Below are 24742 nucleotides of genomic sequence, written 5' to 3'. Positions count from 1 at the left end.
TGCTGCTGCTGCTGCTGCCGCTGCCGCTGCCGCTGCCGCTGCCGCCGCCGCCGCCGCCGCCGCCGCCGCCGCCGCCGCCGCCGCCGCCACCAGTAGTATTACACCTCACTCTAAGCCTGTATATACCCTGTGTCCATGTATTGTTTGTAACAGCTTGACAAAGCTCCTGGAGAGTGAAACGTTGCCACAATAAAATGTCACATTAGTTGTACTTGTGTCCTTTTACTTTACATGTTGTCAGTAATTCTACCAACATTTATACATATACTTATATCAATGCTTGGTTAAGCTGTTACTGCATGGTGAATATGCTTTTCAGTTGTTTGGATACCTTGGCTCTGAGTAATTTTAAGCATCATGTGTGCGATAAGTTTTGTTATGTCACATAATATGAGGGGTCTGCTGTAACATTTATATACCTTTGATATACCTTTGAAGAGTTTCGAGAGTTTCTCTACTCTCTGAGCCTGCCCATGGGTCAGGCTTGTCTCCTGCTTGCCTGGTCAACCGGGCTTTTGCTGCTGGAGGTCCGCTGCCCCATGTATCCATCACAGCCTGCTTGATCTGGCACCCGATAAAAATACTTTTCCGGTTTCCTCCTGAGGGCTTCTACACTTGTTCCACCTGTGTTTCTGGTATCTTCTGGTAAGATGTTGAATAGTCTGGGACCTCGAATGTTGATAGTGTTCCCTTATTGTCCCCACCGCACCCCTGCTCCTCATTGGGTTTATTTTGCACTTCCTCCTATATCTCACTCCAGTATGTTGTCATGGCAGTGTGCAGATTTAGGACCAGGCCCTCGAGTACTTTCCAGGTGTATATTATCATGTACAGTGGTACCCTGAATTTCAAACTTTCTTCATTGTAGAAGGCTGTTCAAGCGCTGATACCAAATGAATTTGTTCCTATAAGGAATAATGTAAATTACATTAATCCAATTCAGACCTCCAAAAATGCACTTACAAAAGCACTTACAATTATACACTTACATAAATGGTTGAGTTGGGAGTAGTTCAAAACTCGGTGTACCACTGTATCTCTCTCTCCTCTGCTCCAGTGAGTACATGTTCAAGACTTGAAGGTGTTCCCATTAATTTAGTTGCTTTACTGGCTCAGTGTGAGCCATAAATGATCTCTGTATTTGTTCTACCTGTGATATTTCTCCTGCATTGAACTGGGCCATCAGCACTGAGCAATATTCTAAGTGAGGGAGCACTAGCAATTTGAAGAGTGTCACCATCAGCATTATTTCTCTTGTTTTGAAAGTTATCAATACCCACCCCGTCATCTTCCTGGCTGTCGTGATCTTTGTCTTGTTGTGGTCTTTAAAAGAAAGGTCAACTAACATAATTATTCCCAGGTCTTTTACATGTTCCTTTTGTTCTGTTTGGTGATGCTCTTGAGTTTTGTATACATGTGTAATGTTCCTTTCGAGTTCTTCATTCTTTCCATACCTAAGCAACTGGAGCTAATCACCGTTGAACATCATATTATTCTCCACTGCCCACTGGAAAACCCTGCTTATGTCTTCCTGTAATTTTTCAGTGTCCTCTACCATAGTGACTTTCATGCTTATTTTGGTGTCCTTTGCAAATGATGATACAAAAGTGTGCCAGGTGTTTTTATCTGTGTCTGCTATGAGGATGATAAACAGCAGAGGTGCCAGGACAGTGCTGTGGGGCACTGAGCTTTAGACCTCACTGATTCTGGATCTTGCCCTGTTCACTACTACTTTTTGCAACGTGTTTTAAAGCATCAGGTTATTTGATTTATGGCTTTTAAGATGGGTAAATACTGATAATGAACTCTTTTATAGTATTATTTAATTTATTTTGTTATCCCATAGGAACATGTTGAAGAAATTGAAGAAAAGGTGTACACACTGTATAAGGAGCGAGCCCAAATTAAAAAGATCAGTTTAAAAGAAGAGATGGAGAAGAAGAAGCAGAGAAAACAGGAACGTCTGCAGAAAAAAATAAACAAAACAAAGACACCCAAAAAATCTCCAGGCCGTCCTAGAGGCTACAGTCCAAAGAAAAAAGGTAAAAATTCAAATGCCATAATTATGATCTGTAGTGGATCAAAGAGTGCAGCCATATATCTAGCATTAGTAGATGATTACTTAGGTATGAACAATTTCCATTATTAAAAGTAGTCACAGCCCATTTGTCTAACAAGTTTTACACTTGCATTCGTTTCCGGAAAACAACCGCCTTGATATGATCTGCAGTCACTGCAGTGTTGACAGTTGTATAACAGCTTTCTTTCAGCAGCTCATTTACTTAATCTGATTCTCATACTGCAGACTTGTTTATCAACTTGAGATCTTTATAACCATAACATGGTTGAAAAATTGTGGCATAATTTTGACGAGTATGCCACAATCTTCATTTATCACGGTGGAAATGTAGCAGAAAATGTGGCATGCTGTGAAAACTTTTCCCTCCACCTCACAGCTAACCTATGGGCACAACCACTGTTATAATGGGGAGGCCTAGCCTCACTCTTAACTCTGTCAGTGGCCCTCATGTAGATCCACACATAAATTCTAGTGACTTCAAATTTGGCATGAGAGATCTAATAGGCCTGCATATGAGAGAATGGGTCTGTGCAGTCAGTGTGCTCACTACAAAATATCGGGGGTCCTGCAGCACTGCGTGAGAATGCCATATTTAGTACACCCTGCTTATTATGATGCACAGATGCAAGAGCCTCACTTCGAGGCATACTGAACGAGTTTTGTTCCCCAGTGACAGCTCCAACAACAAGAATTATGGAATGGATGAGGAGTTCTTTGGTTTCAAACATTTAATGACTAAAAGTGATCTTCAGGATGCTGGAAATATCACTGCAAGATGATCACTAAATACCCTCTTGCTTTTTTGTTGATCACTTTCTAACAGTACAGTGGACCATCGGGTAACCGGCATCGGCTAACACCAAAATTGGATAGCTGCATGTTTTTGTGTCAAAATATTGGCTTGGCTAATGCCCAAGAACTCAGTTAAGGACATTCGTCTGAACGTGTCAGTACGGCCTGAGCCCATGTAAAGCCAGTGTGCTATTGTTTAGAAGCCAGGGAGGACAATTCCATGCATACATGCAATATATTTTGCATTATTCCATTGTTTTTAGTGCTTGTTGGTAGACAGCAACCACCCAGGGAGGTACTACCGTCCTGCCAAGTGAGTGTAAAACGAAAGCCTGTAATTGTTTTACATGATGGTAGGGTTGCTTGTGTCTTTTGTCTGTCTCATAAATATGCAAGATTACAGGTATGTCTTGCTACTTCTACTTACACTTAGGTCACACTACACATATATGTACACGTTTATTTATACACACTCATCTGAGTTTTCTTTGATTTTATCTTAATAGTTCTTGGTCTTATTACTTTTCCTTTTATATCCATGGGGAAGTGGAATAAAAATCTTTCCTCTGTAAGCCATGCGTGTTGTAAAAGTCAACTAAAATGCCGGGAACAATGGGCTAGTAACCCCTTTTCCTGTAAAGATTACTAAAAAGAATAAGAAGAAGAAAATTGTCAAAGTGGGAAGTCTGAATGTGCGTGGATGTTGTGCAAATGATAAGAGATGATTGTGGATGTTATGAATGAGAAGAAGCTGGATGTCCTGGCTTTAAGTGAAACAAAGCTGAAGGGGGTGGGAGAGTTTCAATGGAGAGGAATAAATGGGATTAGGTCAGGGGTTTCAAATAGAGTTAGAGCTAAAGAAGGAGTAGCAATAATGTTGAAGGATAAGCTATGGCAGGAAAAGAGGGACTATAAATGTATAAATTCAAGGATTTTGGGGAGTAAAATAAAGATCGGATGTGAAAAGTGGGTTATAATAAGTGTGTATGCACCTGGAGAAGAGAGAAGTGTAGAGGAGAGAGAGAGATTTTGGGAAATGTTGAGTGAATGCGTGGGGAGTTTTGAATCAAGTGTGAGAGTAATGGTGGTTGGGGATTTCAATGCTAAAGTGGGTAAAAATGTTATGGAGGGAGTAGTAGGTAAATTTGGGGGTGCCAGGGGTAAATGTAAATGGGGAGCCTTTAATTGAGCTATGTGTAGAAAGAGATTTGGTAATAAGTAATGCATATTTTATGAAAAAGAGGATAAATAAATATACAAGATATGATGTAGCATGTAATGAAAGTAGTTTATTAGGTTATGTATTGGTGGATAAAAGGTTGATGGGTAGGCTCCAGGATGTACATGTTTATAGAGGGGCAGCTGATATATCGGATCATTATTTAGTTGTAGCTACAATTAGAGTAAGAGGTAGATGGGAAAAGAGGAAGGTGGCAACAACAAGTAAGAGGGAGGTGAAAGTGTATGAACTAAGGGAGGAGGAAGACCTCTTTAGCCTTATCTAAATACTGTTCACTTACATGTTTCACTGTAAACACCTGGTCCACACACCCCCTACCTTTCCTAAAGCCTCCTTGTTCATCTGCTATCCTATTCTCAGTCTTACTTTTAATTCTTTCAATAATAACTCTACCATACACTTTACCAGGTATACTCAACAGACTTATCCCCCTATAATTTTTGCACTCTCTTTTGTCCCCTTTGCCTTTATACAAAGGAACTGCATGCTCTCTGCCAATCCCTAGGTACCTTACCCTCTTCCATACATTTATTAAATAATTGCACCAACCACTCCAAAACTATATCCCCACCTGCTTTTAACATTTCTATCTTTATCCCATCAATCCCGGCTGCCTTACCCCCTTTCATTTTACCTACTGCCTCACGAACTTCCCCCACACTCACAACTGGCTCTTCCTCACTCCTACAAGATGTTATTCCTCCTTGCCCTATACACGAAATCACAGCTTCCCTATCTTCATCAACATTTAACAATTCCTCAAAATATTCCCTCCATCTTCCCAATACCTCTAACTCTCCATTTAATAACTCTCCTCTCCTATTTTTAACTGACAAATCCATTTGTTCTCTAGGCTTCCTTAACTTGTTAATCTCACTCCAAAACTTTTTCTTATTTTCAACAAAATTTGTTGATAACATCTCACCCACTCTCTCATTTGCTCTCTTTTTACATTGCTTCACCACTCTCTTAACCTCTCTCTTTTTCTCCATATACAGTACTCTTCCCTCCTTGCATCACTTCTACTTTGTAAAAACTTCTCATATGCTAACTTTTTCTCCCTTACTACTCTCTTTACATCATCATTCCACCAATCGCTCCTCTTCCCTCCCGCACTCACTTTCCTGTAACCACAAACTTCTGCTGAACACTCTAACACTACATTTTTAAACCTACCCCATACCTCTTCGACCCCATTGCCTATGCTCTCATTAGCCCACCTATCCTACAATAGCTGTTTATATCTTTCCCTAACTGCCTCCTCTTTTAGTTTATAAACCTTCACCTCTCTCTTCCCTGATGCTTCTATTCTCCTTGTATCCCATCTACCTTTTACTCTCAGTGTAGCTACAACTAGAAAGTGATCTGATATATCTGTGGCCCCTCTATAAACATGTACATCCTGAAGTCTACTCAACAGTCTTTTGTCTGCCAATACATAATCCAACAAACTACTGTCATTTCGCCCTACATCATATCTTGTATACTTATTTATCCTCTTTTTCTTAAAGTATGTATTACCTATAACTAAACCCCTTTCTATACAAAGTTCAATCAAAGGGCTCCCATTATCATTTACACCTGGCACCCCAACTTACCTACCACACCCTCTCTAAAAGTTTCTCCTACTTTAGCATTCAGGTCCCCTACCACAATTACTCTCTCACTTGGTTCAAAGGCTCCTATACATTCACTTAACATCTCCCAAAATCTCTCTCTCTCCTCTGCATTCCTCTCTTCTCCAGGTGCATACACGCTTATTATGACCCACTTCTCGCATCCAACCTTTACTTTAATCCACATAATTCTTGCATTTACACATTCATATTCTCTTTTCTCCTTCTATAACTGATCATTCAACATTACTGCTACCCCTTCCTTTGCTCTAACTCTCTCAGATACTCCAGATTTAATCCCATTTATTTCCCCCCACCGAAACTCCCCTACCCCCTTCAGCTTTGTTTCGCTTAGGGCCAGGACATCCAACTTCTTTTCATTCATAACATCAGCAATCATCTGTTTCTTGTCATCTGCACTACATCCACGCACATTCAAGCATCCCAGTTTTATAAAGTTTTTCTTCTTCTCTTTTTTAGTAAATGTCTACAGGAGAAGGGGTTACTAGCCCATTGCTCCCGGCATTTTAGTCGCCTCATACGACACGCATGGCTTACGGAGGAAAGATTCTTTTCCACTTCCCCATGGACAATAGAAGAAATAAAGAAGAACAAGAGCTATGTAGAAAAAAGAGAAAAACCTAGATGTATGTATATATATATGCATGTGCATGTCTGTGAAGTGTGACCAAAGTGTAAGTTGGAGTAGCAAGATATCCCTGTTATCTAGCGTGTTTATGAGACACAAAAAGACCCCAGCAATTCTACCATTATGCAAAACAGTTACAGGTTTCTGTTTCACAGTCATCTGGCAGGACGGTAGTACTTCCCTGGGTGGTTGCTGTCTATCATATGAATTATGATAGATAAATAAGGCGTAGAGATGATATTAGTGTCGTGTTAAAGCATAATAAACTCGCCTCCCTCTCCCCTCCTACCTGTCTGCCATACACTAACAAGAGTCTTGTAAATCTATATTTAATCTTTAAAAATATTTTTTTTTTGTTAATACTTTTGGGTGTCTGAAATGGATTAGTTGGATTTCCATTATTTCGTATGGGGAAAATGGTTTCACCAATCGTGAATTTCGCCATTCAGCAGACTCTCTGCAACGGATTAATCATGAAATTCGAGGGTCCCCTGTACAAGCACATACGTACAGTGGTACCTTGAGTTACGAGTGCCCCAGCTTACAAGTTTTCCGAGTTATGAGTCGTTGCTTGCAAGCCAGAATTCGAGTTACAAGCGAGTTTCAGATATGCCACCACTAGTTGGCACAGCGAACACCACAATTTCTACCCACCATCCTGCGTCTCACTCGTTCAGTGCACATGGTTACCTTGCTGTGGAAGCATCTCTTGTGTTGTACTTGCATTTTGTGCTTTTTGTGCAGTTATTTTGCTAAGTTTCTTTTTTCTAACCATGGGTCCTAAGAAAGTAAGTGCAAAGGACAGTGCTGAGAAGAAGAGCATTATGTCCATTGTGTACGAATGGTATATAATACCGACAAGATGAGATTAAGACACATGTGCAACATCTGGGTATCTTTATTGTAGACGTTTCGCCATCCAGTGGCTTTATCAATACAAATTCTAGGACATAACTTGAAGACAGTAGAACTATGTACAGAAGATGAGGTAATCAGTCCCTCAACCTAGGAGTAGGTGCGAAGAGCACCATAGTCGTGGAGATTCTGAAGCAGAAGAAAGGATCCTGGCGCTTATATAGTAACGTCAGGTGTAGCAGACGAGGGCATATTCACTGGTAGGCGGGATTCCCCAGGATCCTTTCTTCTGCTTCAGAATCTCCACGACTATGGTGCTCTTCGCACCTACTCCTAGGTTGAGGGACTGATTACCTCATCTTCTGTACATAGTTCTACTGTCTTCAAGTTATGTCCTAGAATTTGTATTGATAAAGCCACTGGATGGCGAAACGTCTACAATAAAGATACCCAGATGTTGCACATGTGTCTTAATCTCATCTTGTCGGTATTATATACCATTCGTACACAACTTGTCAGACACTGCAACATCATGGAATCTTAATTCTGAGGACATGTACATAACCTTCACGGCTACGACAACTACTACTACAACTAACCCATCTCTTTGGGAAGGACCTACTTCCACTGGGGAATCCCGCCTACCAGTGAATATGCCCTCGTCTGCTACACCTGACGTTACTATATAAGCGCCAGGATCCTTTCTTCTGCTTCAGAATCTCCACGACTATGGTGCTCTTCGCACCTGCTTCTAGGTTGAGGGACTGATTACCTCATCTTCTGTACATAGTTCTACTGTCTTCAAGTTATGTCCTAGAATTTGTATTGATAAAGCCACTGGATGGCGAAATGTCTACAATAAAGATACCCAGATGTTGCACATGTGTCTTAATCTCATTATGTCCATTGAATTAAAGCATGAAATCGTAGAAGAACACGAGCAAGGTGTGTGTGCAGTCGACTTGGCGAGGCAGTATGAGTGTAGTACATGTACTTCTACAATGTGTGCCATACTAAAGCAGAAGGAGTCTTTACATTCTTTTTTATTATGTTTTTATACAATACTTCTTATTTATAAATTCAGTGGACCCCCGGTATTCGATGGCATCGGTATTCGATAAATCCGGTATTCGATGCATTATATCGGAAAAAAATTCCCTCGGTATTCAATTGAAAACCCGGTATTCGATACGATTCGTACGAGACCTGTCCATGTGTGGCCTGAACTGCCCCGTGTGTGCCAGTGTTTACAAGCCAGCCAGTGTGTGCGCATCTAAGGATACATTCGGTACATTCCTTATTATCCATATTATCACTGTGTTTGGTGCTTGTTTCTGCAAAATAAGTCACCATGGGCCCCAAGAAAGCTTCTAGTGCCAACCCTGTGGTAAAAAGGGTGAGAATTAGTATGGAAATTAAGAAAGATTTTGAAGGGTTTTGGGCTAACCCTGAGAAGCCTATGCCAGTTGTGGACTCCATTGTGCCTACTTCAAAAATTAAGGAAATGTGTGCAATGTGGGTTGAAGTGCAAACCTTTATGGATGAAAATCACCCTAACACAGCTATTGCAAACCTTGCTTGTGACTATCACAATGACAATGTTGTGGCCCATTTTAGACAAATCGTAAAGGAACGGGAGGTACAGAGCTCTATGGACAGATTTGTTGTGTGACAGAGGTCCAGTGACTCTCAAGCTGGTCCTAGTGGCATTAAAAGAAGAAGGGAAGTAACCCCGGAAAAGGACTTGCTACCTCAAGTCCTAATGGAAGGGGATTCCCCTTCTAAACACTAACACCTCTCCCCTCCTCCCATCCCATCAATCATCACCAGATCTTCATTAACCCCTTCAGAGTCCAAGGCCCAAATCTGAAGTGGTGCCCCAGTGTCCAAGAATTTTCAAAAAAAAAATGTTATTTTTTCTTATGAAATGGTAGAGAATCTTTTTGTGAAGGTAATAAAACAAAAAGTACGAAATTTGATGGAAAATTGACGAAATTATGCTCTCGCGAATTTTGATGTGTCAGCGATATTTACGAATCGGCGATTTTGCCGACTTTGACTCCCATTTTAAGCCAATTACATTATTCCAGTCAACCAAATTAGCTATTTCACTAGTATTACTTATATTCTATCGATTGAGCACAAGAAAACGCCAAGTCAACTGTTTCAACTACAAATTAAAGTGATCGGAAATTGTTAATTTGGCCAATTTAACACAAAGTTCAAAATATTCCAATTTCAAAATAGGGTCCAGAATAAACAATGTAGGTATTCCTTGAACTAAACTAACATTTCCTCTGTTCATTAGTTACGTTTTGAAGCTTTACAAATAAATTCCATTTTGATTTTTTATTCACATAATGAATTTTTATTCACACCAAAAAATAGAAGATTTACTGTTATGCAATACTGTAATAATTGTATAAATATCATCACCATATTTGTGAATGCATATTAGACCCACCAGCTGGCGTGTAATAGACGTGTGAGGTCGTTTGTTTACTCTTGAATATCGGCAAAAATTTAACATTTCTGCTACTTAGAGCTCAGTTTCAAGCCATTTCCAGTGCTAAAACCAATCAAAATTATCTCTATTTCTGTAATATGTCTTCCATTCTATCAAATGAGACCAAGAAATCGCAAATAGAACTATAAAAAACATACAAAAAAACACTGCAAAGTCGCTGTTTTAATCGAAAAATCATGATTTCAGTTTTTTTCTCTCATACACAGCATGCTGCAGGATCTATTTTATGTGGTGCACACATACCACATAGATGTATTCTCTCATATCTAGGCCAAAATGTACCACTCACAGTTTATCAGAGTGAGCTGAGCTCATGACGTAGATCTACGGTTTGGACCCTGAACGTAAATCCGTAGATCTACAGGACGGACCCTCAAAGGGTTAAAGGTAAGTGTCAATTATTTTATTGTTATTGTAATTATTCTATTGCATTAAACTTAATATTTCATGTAGTAAAATTTTTTTTTTCATACTTTTGGGTGTTTTGCACGGATTAATTTGATTTCCATTATTTCTTAAGAGGAAAATTGATTTGGTTCTCGATATTATCGGTAGTCGACGAGCTCTCAGGAACGGATTAATATTGAATACCGGGAGTCCACTGTACATTTTTCTTATTTAAAAACCCGTAACAATAAAATTGGGGTAGTTTTTTGGGGCTGGAATGGATTAATAGCATTTCAATTAATTTCAGTGAGGAAAATTTATTTGATATACAAGCAAATTGAGTTATGAGCTCAGTTACGGAACATATTAAACTCATAAGTCAAGGTACCACTGTATATACACAGCCCTCTGACTTTTCTTCTGTTTTTCTTACTAGATCTTGTTTATTTCCACTTACCTCCATGGGATAGTGGAACAGAATTCTTCCTCGGTAAGCCATGCGTGTCATAAGAGGAGACTAAAATACCAGGAGCAAGGGGCTAGTAACCACTTCTGTATTTTTTTTTTTTTTTTTTTTTATCACACCGGCCGATTCCCACCAAGGCAGGGTGGCCCGAAAAAGAAAAACTTTCACCATCATTCACTCCATCACTGTCTTGCCAGAAGGGTATATATATATTACTAAATTGAGAATGAGAATCTTTCCTTTTGGGCCTGGGGGGGGGGGATACGGCCGGTTTGTTAAAAGAAGACATTACAGTGGACCCCCGCATAATGCTATTAATCCGTTCCTGAGAGCTCAATGTTATGCGAAATTATCGTTATGCGAATTAATTTTCCCCCTAAGAAATAATGGAAATCAAATTAATCCGTGCAAGACACCCAAAAGTATGAAAAAAAAAAATTTCCACATGAAATATTCATTTTAATACACACAAACTTGAGAAAACATGCACAGTTACATGACACTTACCTTTATTGAAGATGTGGTGATGATTGATGGGATGGGAGGAAGGGAGACTGGATGGTTTTAGTGTTTAGAAGAGGAATCCCCTTCCATTAGGACTTGAGGTGTCAAGTCCTTTTCCGGGGTTGCTTCCCTTCTTCTTTTAACCCTTTGAGGGTTTCGGCCGTACTAGTACGTCTTACGCGCAGGGGTTTTTGACGTACTAGTACGCATAAATTCTAGCGCCACCAAATCTCTCGGGAAAAGGCTGGTAGGCCTCCTTATGAAAGAATGGGTCTATGTGGTCAGTGTGCACGGTATAAAAAAAATCCTGCAGCACACAGTGCATAATGAGAAAAAAAAAAACTTTGACCGTTTTTTTGGCATAAAACACCAACTTTGCACTGTATTTTCGTATGGTATTTATTGTTGTATTCTAGTTTTCTTGGTCTCATTTTATAGAATGGAAGGCATATCACAGAAATTGAGATGATTTTGACTGGTTTTACAAAGAAAAGTACCTTGAAATTGAGCTCAAAGTAGCGGAAATGTTCAATTTTTACCAAAGTTCAAAAGTAAAAAAATCATGCCAAGCGTCCAATACACGTCAACTGGTGAGTCTAACATTCTTTTGCAAGTGCGCCTATATGATTTATACCATTTTTTACACTAATGCAGCAATCTGCATAACAGTAAATCTTCTATTTTTTGTGAGAATAAAAATTCAAAGTGGAAAGCAAAAGAATGTAAGAGGGGCCTTGACACGTGACTAATGAACAGAGGAAATGTCATTTTGTTGCCAGGAATGTATTTCTTGTTTGTTCTGGACCCTATTCGGAAATTGGCATTTTTTGAAATTTGTGTGAAATTGGCAAAATTGCTAAATTCTGACCACTGTATTGGATAGTTGAAAATGGTAAATGGGTGGTTTCTTGCACTCATTCAATAGAAAAAATGTAGTTCTAGCGAAATATTCATGTTTTTTGTCGACTAGTACAGTGGAATTGGCCGAAAATGGGGCTCAAAGTGGGCAAAATCGCCGATGCGTAAACATCGCCGAGACCGCTAACTTCGCGAGAGCATAATTCCGTAAGTTTTCCATCAAATCTCATAATTTTGGTGTCATTATGATCAGGAAAAGATTCTCTCTTTTCATAAGAAAAAATAATTTTTTTTTTTTAAATTTGGCCGACCCTTAGAACGAGTTTCTGAGAGGGCCTGTCGACCCTCAAAGGGTTAATGCGACTAGGACCAGCTTCAGATTCACTGGACTTCTGTCGCACAACATATCTGTCCGTAGTGGCCTGTACCTCTCGTTCCTTTATGGCTTTCCTAAAGTGTTTCACAACAGTGTCAGTGTAATAGTCACCAGCATGGCTTGCAATAGCTGTCTGAGGGTGATTTTCATCCATGAAGGTTTGCACTTCAAGCCACTTTGCACAGATTTCCTTAATCTTTGAAGTAGGCAATTTCTTCAATTTCTCTCTCCCCTCCTCTGAAGCAATTTCCTCAGGTGTGGCCTCTTGCTGTTGAAGTTTATCTAGCAGCTCATCAGTGGTTAGTTCTTCATTGTCCTCCTCCACCAACTCTTCCATATCCTCCCCACTAACCTCCAACCCCAAGGACTTCCCCAATGCCACAATTGATTCCTCAACTGGCATAGGATTCTCAGGGTTAGCCTCAAATCCTTCAGAATCCCTTTGGTCTACACATTCTGGCCAGTTTCTTCCAAGCAGAGTTCAAGGTCCTCTTAGTCACTCCCTCCCAAGCTACCTATAAGGTTTACACAATTGAGGATATTAAAGTGATCTCTCCAAAACTCTCTTTAGAGTCAATTGAGTTTCTGAGGTCACTACAAAGCACCTTTCAAACAGAGCTTTTGTGTAGAGTTTTTTGAAGTTTGCAATGACCTGCTGGTCCATGGGCTGCAGGAGAGGAGTGGTATTAGGAGGCAAAAATTTCACCTTAATGAAGCTCATGTCCCCACAGAGTCACTCTGCCAAGTCTGTAGGATGACCAGGGGCATTGTCTAACACCAGGAGGCACTTAAGGTCTAATTTCTTTTCAGTTAGGTAATTTTTCACAGTGCGGGCAAATGCTTCGTGTAACCAGTCATAGAAAAAGTCCCTAGTGACCCATGCCTTATTGTTTGCCCTCCACAGCACACACAAATTAGCCTTGAGGATATTCTTTTGCCTGAACGCTCTGGGAGTTTCAGAGTGATATACTAATAAAGGCTTCACTTTGCAATCACCACTAGCATTGGCACACATGAGAAGAGTAAGCCTGTCTTTCATAGGCTTATGTCCTGGGAGTGCCTTTTCCTCCTGAGTAATGTAGGTCCTGTTTGGCATTTTCTTCCAAAACAGGCCTGTTTCATCACAAATAAACTCTTGTTCAGGTTTCAGTCCTTCAATGTCTATGTACTCCTTGAATTCATGCACATATTTTTCAGCTGCTTTTTGACCCGAACTGGCAGCCTCACCATGCCTTATCACACTATGTATGCCACTACGCCTCTTAAATCTCTCAAACCAACCTTTGCTGGCCTTAAATTCACTCGCATCACCACTAGTTGCAGGCATTTTTCTAATTAAATCCTCGTGCAACTTCCTAGCCTTTTCACTTATGATCGCTTGAGAGATGCTATCGCCTGCTATCTGTTTTTCGTTTATCCACACCAATAACAGTCTCTCAACATCTTCTATCATTTGCGATCTCTGTTTCGAAAGCACAGTTAAACCTTTGGCAAGAACGGCTTCCTTGATTGCCGTTCTCTTGGACACAATAGAAGCGATGGTTGATTGGGGTTTACTATACAACCTGGCCAGCTCGGAGACACGCACTCCACTTTCATACTTAGCAATGATCTCTTTCTTCATATCCATAGTAATTCTCACCCTTATTCCTGTAGGGTTGGCACTAGAAGCTTTCTTGGGGCCCATGGTCACTTATTTTTCAGGTGAAATCACTATAAAAAGGCTGTAATAATACAAAATGTTCCGATTGTATGCTTGAATGTTACCTCAGAGGCTGGCTTGTAAACAATGCCACTGGCAGAACAAGTGAGGCTGGCTCAGGCCGCATGGACGTGTCTCGGACGAATCGCGTTGAGCAAATTTTTTAGCACTATGCGAGGCAAAATTTTTCCGATAAAATGTATCGCTATGCGGATTTAACACTATGCGATGCCAACGTTATGCGGGGGTCCACTGTATTAGTGCAGGTATTGTGTTGCATGCAACAGGTGGATTTATGTACATTGTGCATAATATTGGTCTCACAGGGCACAAAAGTTACTGGAAAATGTAAAAAAATTAGAAAACAGTGCAAAATAATACAGTAGGAAAATTTGGAGCTTGTGGCAATCATCAACATTTCCATCAGCAGGTCATCAATCATCAACTGGACACTTTTATGTCTTGGCAAGTACTGAGGGGAATTTTTTTTTATTGCCATCAGAAAAATGTCCTTTTTAAATAGATTATTTTTTTTTTTTTTAAATTTTGACACAGCCATTTTAATTTTGGGGCTTTGGGCAGTGAAAGGGTTGACCTGCCTCCCATACTATCAGTCCTCTGTGCATGTGCATCCCGTACTATACTCAGTTGTTTGTTAGTGAATGGATTTTTATCTTATCATCAACCCATATCAGTGATGCTGGAGGTGCCATAAAAGAATAAATATTTTAAACTGAAAAGATTGAGTTTGAAATTCGATAGTCACTGGCAGCATATTGGCTCTGAAGGTGGGTGTGGAGCAGTTGATGATGCCTTAAGGTCAGCCATAGAAAGTACTGAAGGGTAAAACAGACCAGAGATTCATTACAGTATACCTGATCACCCCAGTACAACTATCTAATGACAACTCTGCATTAACATCAGTCGAAGACCTCGACTATCTACCTCAACTCAGGATCCACAACCATCCACCTCAGTCTCGTAGGGCAAAGTCATCCCTCTCCTTGCCTTTCAAGATCACTGACACACGCTAACAACCAAAATTTTAAGTACGGCAAAATTAATTTATGCAATTTTTTTTTAGCTACAAGTAATGCGTTTTAATTATGTACACTGCTATATCTAACTACAGTTACACAACTTTTTATAGAATTACAAGCCCTAAAATAAAATGTTTGAAATTTTGGGGGGTTGCAAAGACTGTATCCCTTTTTTTCCCCTCATGCTCTTCAGTTCATTTTACACATTTTTGTTTTTTTATTTACACTATTTTCAGGAACTTAATTTTCATGTTAGACATGGGTCATCTGTGCATCTTCATTCAATAACTTTGATTACCTGTAAAAAAAAAATTGGAAAAAAAAACCCAACACAGTCAGCACAGTTCTTTATTGTGAGCAATTGCAATATCATTTATTTTATTTTTTTTAAGCTTGATTCACAGCCCAGAAATTGAAAACCAACTATTGAATTTTGTTCAGGTTGCACTCGTTCAATTTCTCAAGCCCAGATCTCTCTTAGTTGTTCTTTACATTCTAACCTATAAGTGTGAAAAATAACCAAGACTAGTTAACTATTTAAAGATATATTACAAGAAGACAAGGTGAAATAAAATTATTCCTTGATTTTAAAGCCTATTTTAATCAGAAATATGTATACAGTGGTCCCTCAATAATCGTCCGGCCTGAAAGTCGTCCATTTCAGAAATAGTCCCGTTATTTCATCTAAACATTGGCTCGCAAATGGTCCGTTAACTCGCTAATCGCCTTTTGTCCTGGACGCGTGCTCACGGCTCTGAGCCGTTCCCAGCCAGTGTGCCATTGTTTACCAGTGAGCAACGGTCCCCTCATGTGTTCATACGAAATATTTCATAATATTCCATTCATATTAGTGCTTGCAAGTGCTTAATAAGCTACCATGGGTCCAAAGAAAGCTCCTAGTGCCAAACCTTTGGTAAAGAAGGTGAGAAATACGATTGAATTTAAGAAAAACATCATTGAACAATATGAAAGGAGCAAGAGTTTCAGCAGGAAGAGCAACAGATCGCAGCTCAGAATCTTGCTGCAGAGGAGGAAGAGAGATGGAAGAAGGTGCCTTCTTCAGAAATTAAGGAGATTTTTGAAATGTGGGGTAGGATGGAAAGATTTATGGAGAAACATCACCCTGAGAAGGATGTTGCAAGCCATATCGGGAACTTGTACAGTGACAGAGTCTTGGCCCATTTTAAGGGAAGTTTTAAAGAGACACCAGAAACAGAGCTCTCTGGACAGTTTTTTTGTGAGACAGGACTCCAGTGACTCTCAAGCTGGTCCTAGTGGCATTAAGAAACAGAGAAGAGAAGTAACCCTAGAAAAGCACTTGGTACCTGAGGTGTTGATGGAAGGGGATTCCCCTTTCAAACAGTAATTCAATGTCTCTCCTCCTCCAGTCTTCCATACAGTAAGAAGAATTGCCAATAAAGGCAAGTGTTATGCTGTTAATGTTTCATTCATCAAGTGCCATTGTATTATTTATGTACGACATCTATATTTCATGTAAAAAAATTGTTTGTTTTAATACTTCTGGGTGTCAGGAACGGATTAATTGTATTTACATTACGTATTTCTTTTGGGGAAAATTGATTCGAAAATCGTCTATTTCGATAATAGTCCCACTTCCAGGAACGGATTATGCACGATAATTGAGGGACCACTGTATCTGTCTGAGGAAGGTTTTAATGTGCTAGGTACACTGGAATATGCAAAATATTAGTAGGCATATGGTTGTGATTTGTCTCTAAGAATTTCCCACAGCCTTTGTTAATGGGTATTATCCTAGTTCTTCAGAATGTCTAGGAAGGTTTGTTCCTCAAGTGATATGCTGAAATGTATTGCAGTAGCTAGAGATAATACTGGTGTGGCTTTTTTTTTAGGAGGGACATCTGAACTGTAGTACTGGCATTCTTCTCGCAAGACAGTGATAGAGTGAATGAAGGTGAAAGTGTTTCTTCTTTTTTGGGGTCGCTCTACCCCTGTGGGAGACAGCCAGTGTACTACAAAATGTAGCTATTTCATCGTAGGTAATAGGTTAGTAGATAGCAACCGCCCAGGGAGGTACTACCATCCTACCAAGTAAATGTAAATTCTTCTTTCTTTCAACACACCGGCCGTATCCCACCAAGGCGGGGTGGCCCAAAAGGAAAAACGAAAGTTTCTCCTTTTACATTTAGTAATATATACAGGAGAAGAGGTTACTAGCCCCTTGCTCCCGGCATTTTAGTTGCCTCTTACAACACGCATGGCTTACGGAGGAAGAATTCTGTTCCACTTCCCCATGGAGATAAGAGGAAATAAACAAGAATAAGAACTAGAAAGAAAATAGAAGAAAACCCAGAGGGGTGTGTATATATGTGCTTGTACATGTATGTGTAGTGTGACCTAAGTGTAAGTAGAAGTAGCAAGACGTACCTGAAATCTTGCATGTTCATGAGACAGAAAAAAGGACACCAGCAATCCTACCATCATGTAAAACAATTACAGGCTTTCGTTTTACACTCACTTGGCAGGACGGTAGTACCTCCCTGGGCTACCGTCCTGCCAAGTGAGTGTAAAACGAAAGCCTGTAATTGTTTTACATGATGGTAGGATTGCTGGTGTCCTTTTTTCTGTCTCATGAACATGCAAGAATTTAGGTATGTCTTGCTATTTCTCCTTACACTTAGCTCACACTACACACACATGTACAAATATGTATATATATATATTTATATATATATACACATCCCTCTGGGTTTCTTTTTATTTTCTTACTACTTCTTATTCTTGTTTATTTCCTTTTATCTCAATGGGGAAGTGGAACAGAATTCTTCCTCCGTAAGCCATGCGTGTTGTAAGAGGCAACCAAAAAGGCCAGGGGCAAGGGGCTAGTAACCCCTTCTCCTGTATATATTACTAAATGTAAAAGGAGAAACTTTCGTTTTTCCTTTTGGGCCACCCTGCCTTGGTGGGATACGGCCGGTGTGTTGAAAGAAGAATATATTTATATATATGTATACACACCCCTCTGGGTTTCTTTTTATTTTCTTACTACTTCTTATTCTTGTTTATTTCCTTTTATCTCAATGGGGAAGTGGAACAGAATTCTTCCTCCGTAAGCCATGTGTGTTGTAAGAGGCGACTAAAATGCCGGGAGCAAGGGGCTAGTAACCCCTCTCCTGTATACGTTACTAAATTTAGAAAGAGAAACTTTTGTTTTTCTTTTTGGGCCACCCTGCCTCGGTGGGAAACGGCCGATTTTTTAAAAAAAAAAAAAAAAAAAAAACATGCAAGATTTTGGATATGTTTTGCTACTTCTTTCACTTAGGTCACACTACATATGCATGTACAAGTATATACTATATACACACACCTCTGGGGTTTTCTTTTTTCTTACTGGTTCTTGTTCTTGTTTATTTCCTCTTATCTTCAAGTGGAGGTGGAGCAGAATTCTTCCTCTGTAAGCCATGCATGTCGTAAGAGGCGACTAAAATGCCAGGAGCAAGGGGCTAGTAACCCCTTCTCCTTTACACATTATTAAATTTATAAAGAGAAACTTCAGTTTTTCTTTTTGGGCCACCCTGCCTCGGTGGGATACGGCTGGTTTGTTGAAAGAAGAAGCTGTTTCATTTGTGTTATTAACTGCATTTCAAGTGATTCTGTTTTTTGTAATTATTTCTGAGGCCGTAGGAGCTATGTAAAAGAAATTAGGGTAATTTTAAGGCAGATAGCTACTGATGTTGGTATACACCTCTGGAATGTTGTTTCCTAGATTAGTTTCTACTGTAGAAGTCATTATACTTGTTCATTGTATCAGTAGTTATGAGAAAATGTTCACTTGCTTTGGTGAGGATTATTTGTTTGTGATATATGTTTTATGATACAGTACTTAATGAGTTTGTTTAGTGTTGTGTAGGTATTTGTCAAGAATATATAACCTACTATATTTCAACTTGGTAAAATTAATTTCTAATATTTCTTGTAGCACATACCATTGATAAATACTGTAGTAAGAAGGAGGAAGACCAAGACTTGGATTTGGCATCAAGAGTGAAGAGGCGACGCCTGACTAATGAAGAGAAAGAAAAAAACAAGATCCTGTTAAATGAGCAGTAAGTAAACTAAGTAAAAAATGAAATGTTTAAAAGAAATCCTGTTTTCTGGAGGGAAACAATCCACATATAATTATTCTTTATTCTATTCTTCAACTGTAACCCTCTAAGGTATGGTTAATCACTCCCGCCCCTCCCCTTTATCACCACCACCAAAAAAAAAAAAAGTTACCATCATTCCACAACACATAGATGGCCCACACATAGGAAAGAGAAGCTCACGATGATGTTTCAGTCCGACTTGGACCGTATACGAAGTCACACTAACACGAGAAAGAGAGGGAGCCAGTATATTTAGGTGAGGAGGGGGACAGGGATGAGACTAAGAGAGGAAGGAAAAAAAGTGGTAAGTCTGGTAGTGGAAGAAGTAGTTGTAGTAGAAAGTAGGGAGAGTAGTTTTAGTTGCATAAGAGAGAAAGGAGAGTGAAGGGTGAAGGGAAGCAATAGTAGTAGTAGTAGTAGCAGCAGCAGCAACAGCAGAACTAGTAGTAATGGAGTGATAGTCACAGTAGTAGTAGAAGTGGGGTCAGTCTACGGGCAAGAGAAAGGAGCACTGCAGGAGAGCTAAGGGTCCACAAAGGTTAGGACAAAAAACACAAGGGAAGGGGAGGAAACAGAAAAACAGAACACACTAAAGCAGAAGAAAGGAAAAAGAAGGAATAGGAAAGGAGAAGAGGTAGGGGGAGGAACAGAAGAAAGGATCAGGTCAAGTTGCAAGTGTTCTGAAGTTTGGAGCATTTGACAATGTAATGAGAAAGGAAAGCATCTACAGAGACAAAGCCAGGACTAAGATTCATACAAAGAAAGTTGTGTATAAGGGATGCTTCAATAAGACAGTAGCTGGGAAGGCTAGAAGTAGGGCGAACAGTTTTAGCAGAGGACGAGTCAGTAGGATGGCTGTGATCTATAACAGCCATCCTACTGATGCCAGCATCCTACTGGCGTCGGCAAGCCCAACACTGTTTTTTGAGTGTCAGAAAGAGAGAAATTAGTTTCTCCAAAGTATTGAAGAAGACAAGAGGAGCACAAAATAGAGTAGACACCAGGGGCATCTGTAGCAGGAGGAGAGGTATGAACTAGACTACTGTGAAGGGTGTTAGTTTGGTTAAAAGCAAGTTTGATGTCTAAGGAATGGCAAGAGTTGTTGAGATTAGAAAAACGAAATATAGGAAAGGCAGGGAACAGGAAATTTCACAGGAGTAGAGGGTTTGGGAGAGAAGAAAGTCTGCTTAGCATGTGAGAAGGCAGATTTTATTAAATTAGAAGTGTTAGCCAAGATGAGAATGAGTTGCAAAGAGTAGAAATTTCCAATTCAAGGAACTGAGGGGTCACAAATGTAGAGGGCATGGAAAAAAAGAGCAGTGTGAACACTTATCATGACAGTGGGAGCATGGTAAGAAAAATAATAAATGTACTTGCCACTGTGCATAGGCTTGCGATAAACAGAAAAAGAAAAATCCTTTAGCCAAGCAATGGACACATACATCAAGGAAAGGAAGCCAAGAGTTAGATTCCCATTCAGCTTTAAACTTGATGGAAGGAGCAAAATTGTTAAGGACATCGAGAAATGGTTGGGACCAAAGAGCAAAGATGTCATCTGCATAGTGGAGCCAGAGGGATGGGCGCTCACCAACAGTACGAAGAACAGTTTCAAAGTATGTACTCCATTGCTACTACCATTACTATTGCCTCCCTCTCTGTCTCTTGTGCAACTAAAGCTACTCTCCCTATTTTCTACTACTACTACTACCACCAGCACCACCACTACTACTGTTGCTACTACCACTACCAGCCTTACCACTCACTACTTTTTCTTCATCTCGTGGTCCCATCCCTGTCCCCCTTGCCTATAGATACTGGCTCCCTCTGTTTTGTGTTAGTGTGACATTGTAAACGGTCCAAGTCAGACTGAACATCACCGTAAGCTTCTCTCTCCTTTGTGTGGGTTATTTGCATGTTGTTCCAGTCACAGTATTGTGCCATTTTGCTCTTCATCACCATCATTCATTCAGTAGGTGTTGTGCTAAAAGTGCACAGACATCACAATTAAAATGGCAATTTGAACTGCAACATTTCCCACTTCTCTTTCAGTGCATGTGCTGCACTTCCCACCTCCAGGAATCAAGTCTGGCTAACTGGCTTCCCTGAATCCTGTCATAAATCTTACTTGGCTCATACTCCAAGAGCACATTACGCTATAAACCATTTGTTTTCTTAATCATACCAGCTTAACATACTCACATAAACTTGCTAGATGCTCCAGCCCCTTGCACCCAAAACTTTTTTTTTTACCCTCTCTAACCCTTCTTGGATAATCTCTACCCTTCCACCCTGCATTTATACACCCCTCTTGATCATTTTATTCTGCTCCATTCTCTCTTATGGATGTGAAGCAGGGTATTTTAAATGTTGCAATTAGGGGGTTGGAGGTAGTGGAAATGGTACATTTGAAGGCAAGGTGTGGTCTGAATCTTCTGCAGTGAATTTACAACTTAGAGATTAGAAAGTGGGGGGATTATCAAAAGTATTATTCAGAAAGCAGAGGTGTTAAGGTGGTTTGGACATATAGGAAGAATGGAGCAAAGTATGATAATTAGGAGGGCTTACAAATATGTGGTGGAAGGAAGGATACATGGGAACTGTCCCAGGAAGGGTTGTAAGGGAGGTTTTGAGTGTTAAGAACTTGAGCATCCATCAAGCTTGTGCAAGCATAATGGGAGTTAGTGGAGGCAAGTGGTTTTTATGATTTGGCATGCTGTTGGAGTGTGAGCAAGGAAACATTTACGAAGTGATTCAGGTAAACTAGTTAGTTGGACTTGAGTCCTGGAGGTAGGAATGCAATATCTGCACTCTTGGGGACAGATGGGAATGTTACTGGCAAGATGGTGATTGATTGAATGATAGACAGTGAAGGTGTTTCTTCCTTTTTTGGATCACCTTACCTTGTGTTAAAAAAATTGATGTAAAGAAAAAAAATTCCTCCTACTTTCTTATATGCTTTTCTCCCTTTCCACTCTCTATAACCAGATTTTTTCACTTCTCATTCATAAACATTTCTACACTTTTTTTTTTTCTTTTTTTTTTTTTTTCAACAAGTCGGCCGTCTCCCACCGAGGCAGGGTGACCCAAAAAAGAAAGAAAATCCCCAAAAAGAAAATACTTTCATCATCATTCAACACTTTCACCACACTCGCACATTATCACTGTTTTTGCAGAGGTGCTCAGAATACAACAGTCTAGAAGCATACACATATAAAGATACACAACATATCCCTCCAAACTGCCAATATCCCAAACCCCTCCTTTAAAGTGCAGGCATTGTACTTCCCATTTCCAGGACTCAAGTCCGACTATATGAAAATAACCGGTTTCCCTGAATCCCTTCACTAAATATTACCCTGCTCACACTCCAACAGATCGTCAGGTCCCAAGTACCATTCGTCTCCATTCACTCCTATCTAACACGCTCACGCACGCTTGCTGGAAGTCCAAGCCCCTTACCCACAAAACCTCCTTTACCCCCTCTCTCCAACCCTTTCGAGGACGACCCCTACCCCGCCTTCCTTCCCCTATAGATTTATATGCTTTCCATATCATTCTACTTTGATCCATTCTCTCTAAATGACCAAACCACCTCAACAACCCCTCTTCTGCCCTCTGACTAATACTTTTATTAACTCCACACCTTCTCCTAATTTCCACACTCCGAATTTTCTGCATAATATTTACACCACACATTGCCCTTAAACAGGACATCTCCACTGCCTCCAACCGTCTCCTCGCTGCTGCATTTACCACCCAAGCTTCACACCCATATAAGAGTGTTGGTACTACTATACTTTCATACATTCCCTTCTTTGCCTCCATAGATAACGTTTTTTGACTCCACATATACCTCAACGCACCACTCACCTTTTTTCCCTCATCAATTCTATGATTAACCTCATCCTTCATAAATCCATCCGCCGACACGTCAACTCCCAAGTATCTGAAAACATTCACTTCTTCCATACTCCTCCTCCCCAATTTGATATCCAATTTTTCTTTATCTAAATCATTTGACACCCTCATCACCTTACTCTTTTCTATGTTCACTTTCAACTTTCTACCTTTACACACATTCCCAAACTCATCCACTAACCTTTGCAATTTTTCTTTAGAATCTCCCATAAGCACAGTATCATCAGCAAAAAGTAACTGTGTCAATTCCCATTTTGAATTTGATTCCCCATAATTTAATCCCACCCCTCTCCCAAACACCCTAGCATTTACTTCCTTAACAACCCCATCTATAAATATATTAAACAACCATGGTGACATTACACATCCCTGTCTAAGACCTACTTTTACCGGGAAATAGTCTCCCTCTCTTCTACACACCCTAACCTGAGCCTCACTATCTTCATAAAAACTCTTTACAGCATTTAATAACTTACCACCTATTCCATATACTTGCAACATCTGCCACATTGCTCCTCTATCCACTCTATCATATGCCTTTTCTAAATCCATAAATGCAATAAAAACTTCCCTACCTTTATCTAAATACTGTTCACATATATGCTTCAATGTAAACACTTGATCTACACATCCCCTACCCACTCTGAAACCTCCTTGCTCATCCGCAATCCTACATTCTGTCTTACCTCTAATTCTTTCAATTATAACCCTACCGTACACTTTTCCTGGTATACTCAGTAAGCTTATTCCTCTATAATTTTTACAGTCTCTTTTGTCCCCTTTCCCTTTATATAAAGGGACTATACATGCTCTCCGCCAATCCCTAGGTACCTTCCCCTCTTTCATACATTTATTGAACAAAAGTACCAACCACTCCAACACTATATCCCCCCCTGCTTTTAACATTTCTGTCATGATCCCATCAGTACCAGCTGCTTTACCCCCTTTCATTTTACGTAATGCCTCACGTACCTCCCCCACACTTACATTCTGCTCTTCTTCACTCCTAAAAGATGGTATACCTCCCTGACCAGTGCATGAAATTACTGCCTCTGTTTCTTCCTTAACATTTAAAAGTTCCTCAAAATATTCTCGCCATCTACCTAATACCTCCATCTCCCCATCTACTAACTCCCCTACTCTGTTTTTAACTGACAAATCCATATTTTCCCTTGGCTTTCTTAACTTGTTTAACTCACTCCAAAATTTTTTCTTATTTTCATTAAAATTTCTTGACAGTGCCTCTCCCACTCTATCATCTGCTCTCCTTTTGCACTCTCTCACCACTCTCTTTACCTTTCTTTTACTCTCCATATATTCTGCTCTTCTTATAACACTTCTGCTTTGTAAAAACCTCTCATAAGCTACCTTTTTCTCTTTTATCACACCCTTTACTTCATCATTCCACCAATCACTCCTCTTTCCTCCTGCACCCACCCTCCTATAACCACAAACTTCTGCCCCACATTCTAATACTGCATTTTTAAAACTATTCCAACCCTCTTCAACCCCCCCATTACTCATCTTTGCACTATCCCACCTTTCTGCCAATAGTCGCTTATATCTCGCCCGAACTTCCTCCTCCCTTAGTTTATACACTTTCAC

The 24742-nt window shown here is 39.9% G+C and overlaps 1 protein-coding gene across 3 annotated transcripts in view; it reads left to right on the top strand.

The window, feature by feature from the left end:
* Positions 1-24742, top strand: part of LOC128693317 (tyrosine-protein kinase BAZ1B) — a 304346-nt gene that overhangs the window by 81380 nt on the left and 198224 nt on the right. For all 3 annotated transcript variants that reach the window (XM_053782935.2, XM_053782936.2, XM_053782937.2), the window contains 2 exons: positions 1847-2042; positions 19051-19177. In XM_053782935.2, the coding sequence (XP_053638910.1) occupies positions 1847-2042; positions 19051-19177 (323 nt within the window). The remainder of the gene's footprint in view (positions 1-1846; positions 2043-19050; positions 19178-24742) is intronic.

This window comes from Cherax quadricarinatus, chromosome 28, assembly GCF_038502225.1.
Source record: "Cherax quadricarinatus isolate ZL_2023a chromosome 28, ASM3850222v1, whole genome shotgun sequence".
Lineage (NCBI taxonomy): Eukaryota > Metazoa > Arthropoda > Malacostraca > Decapoda > Parastacidae > Cherax > Cherax quadricarinatus.
The sequence above is the reverse complement of the archived record's forward strand: the minus strand, read 5'-3'. Positions and strand labels throughout refer to the sequence as shown.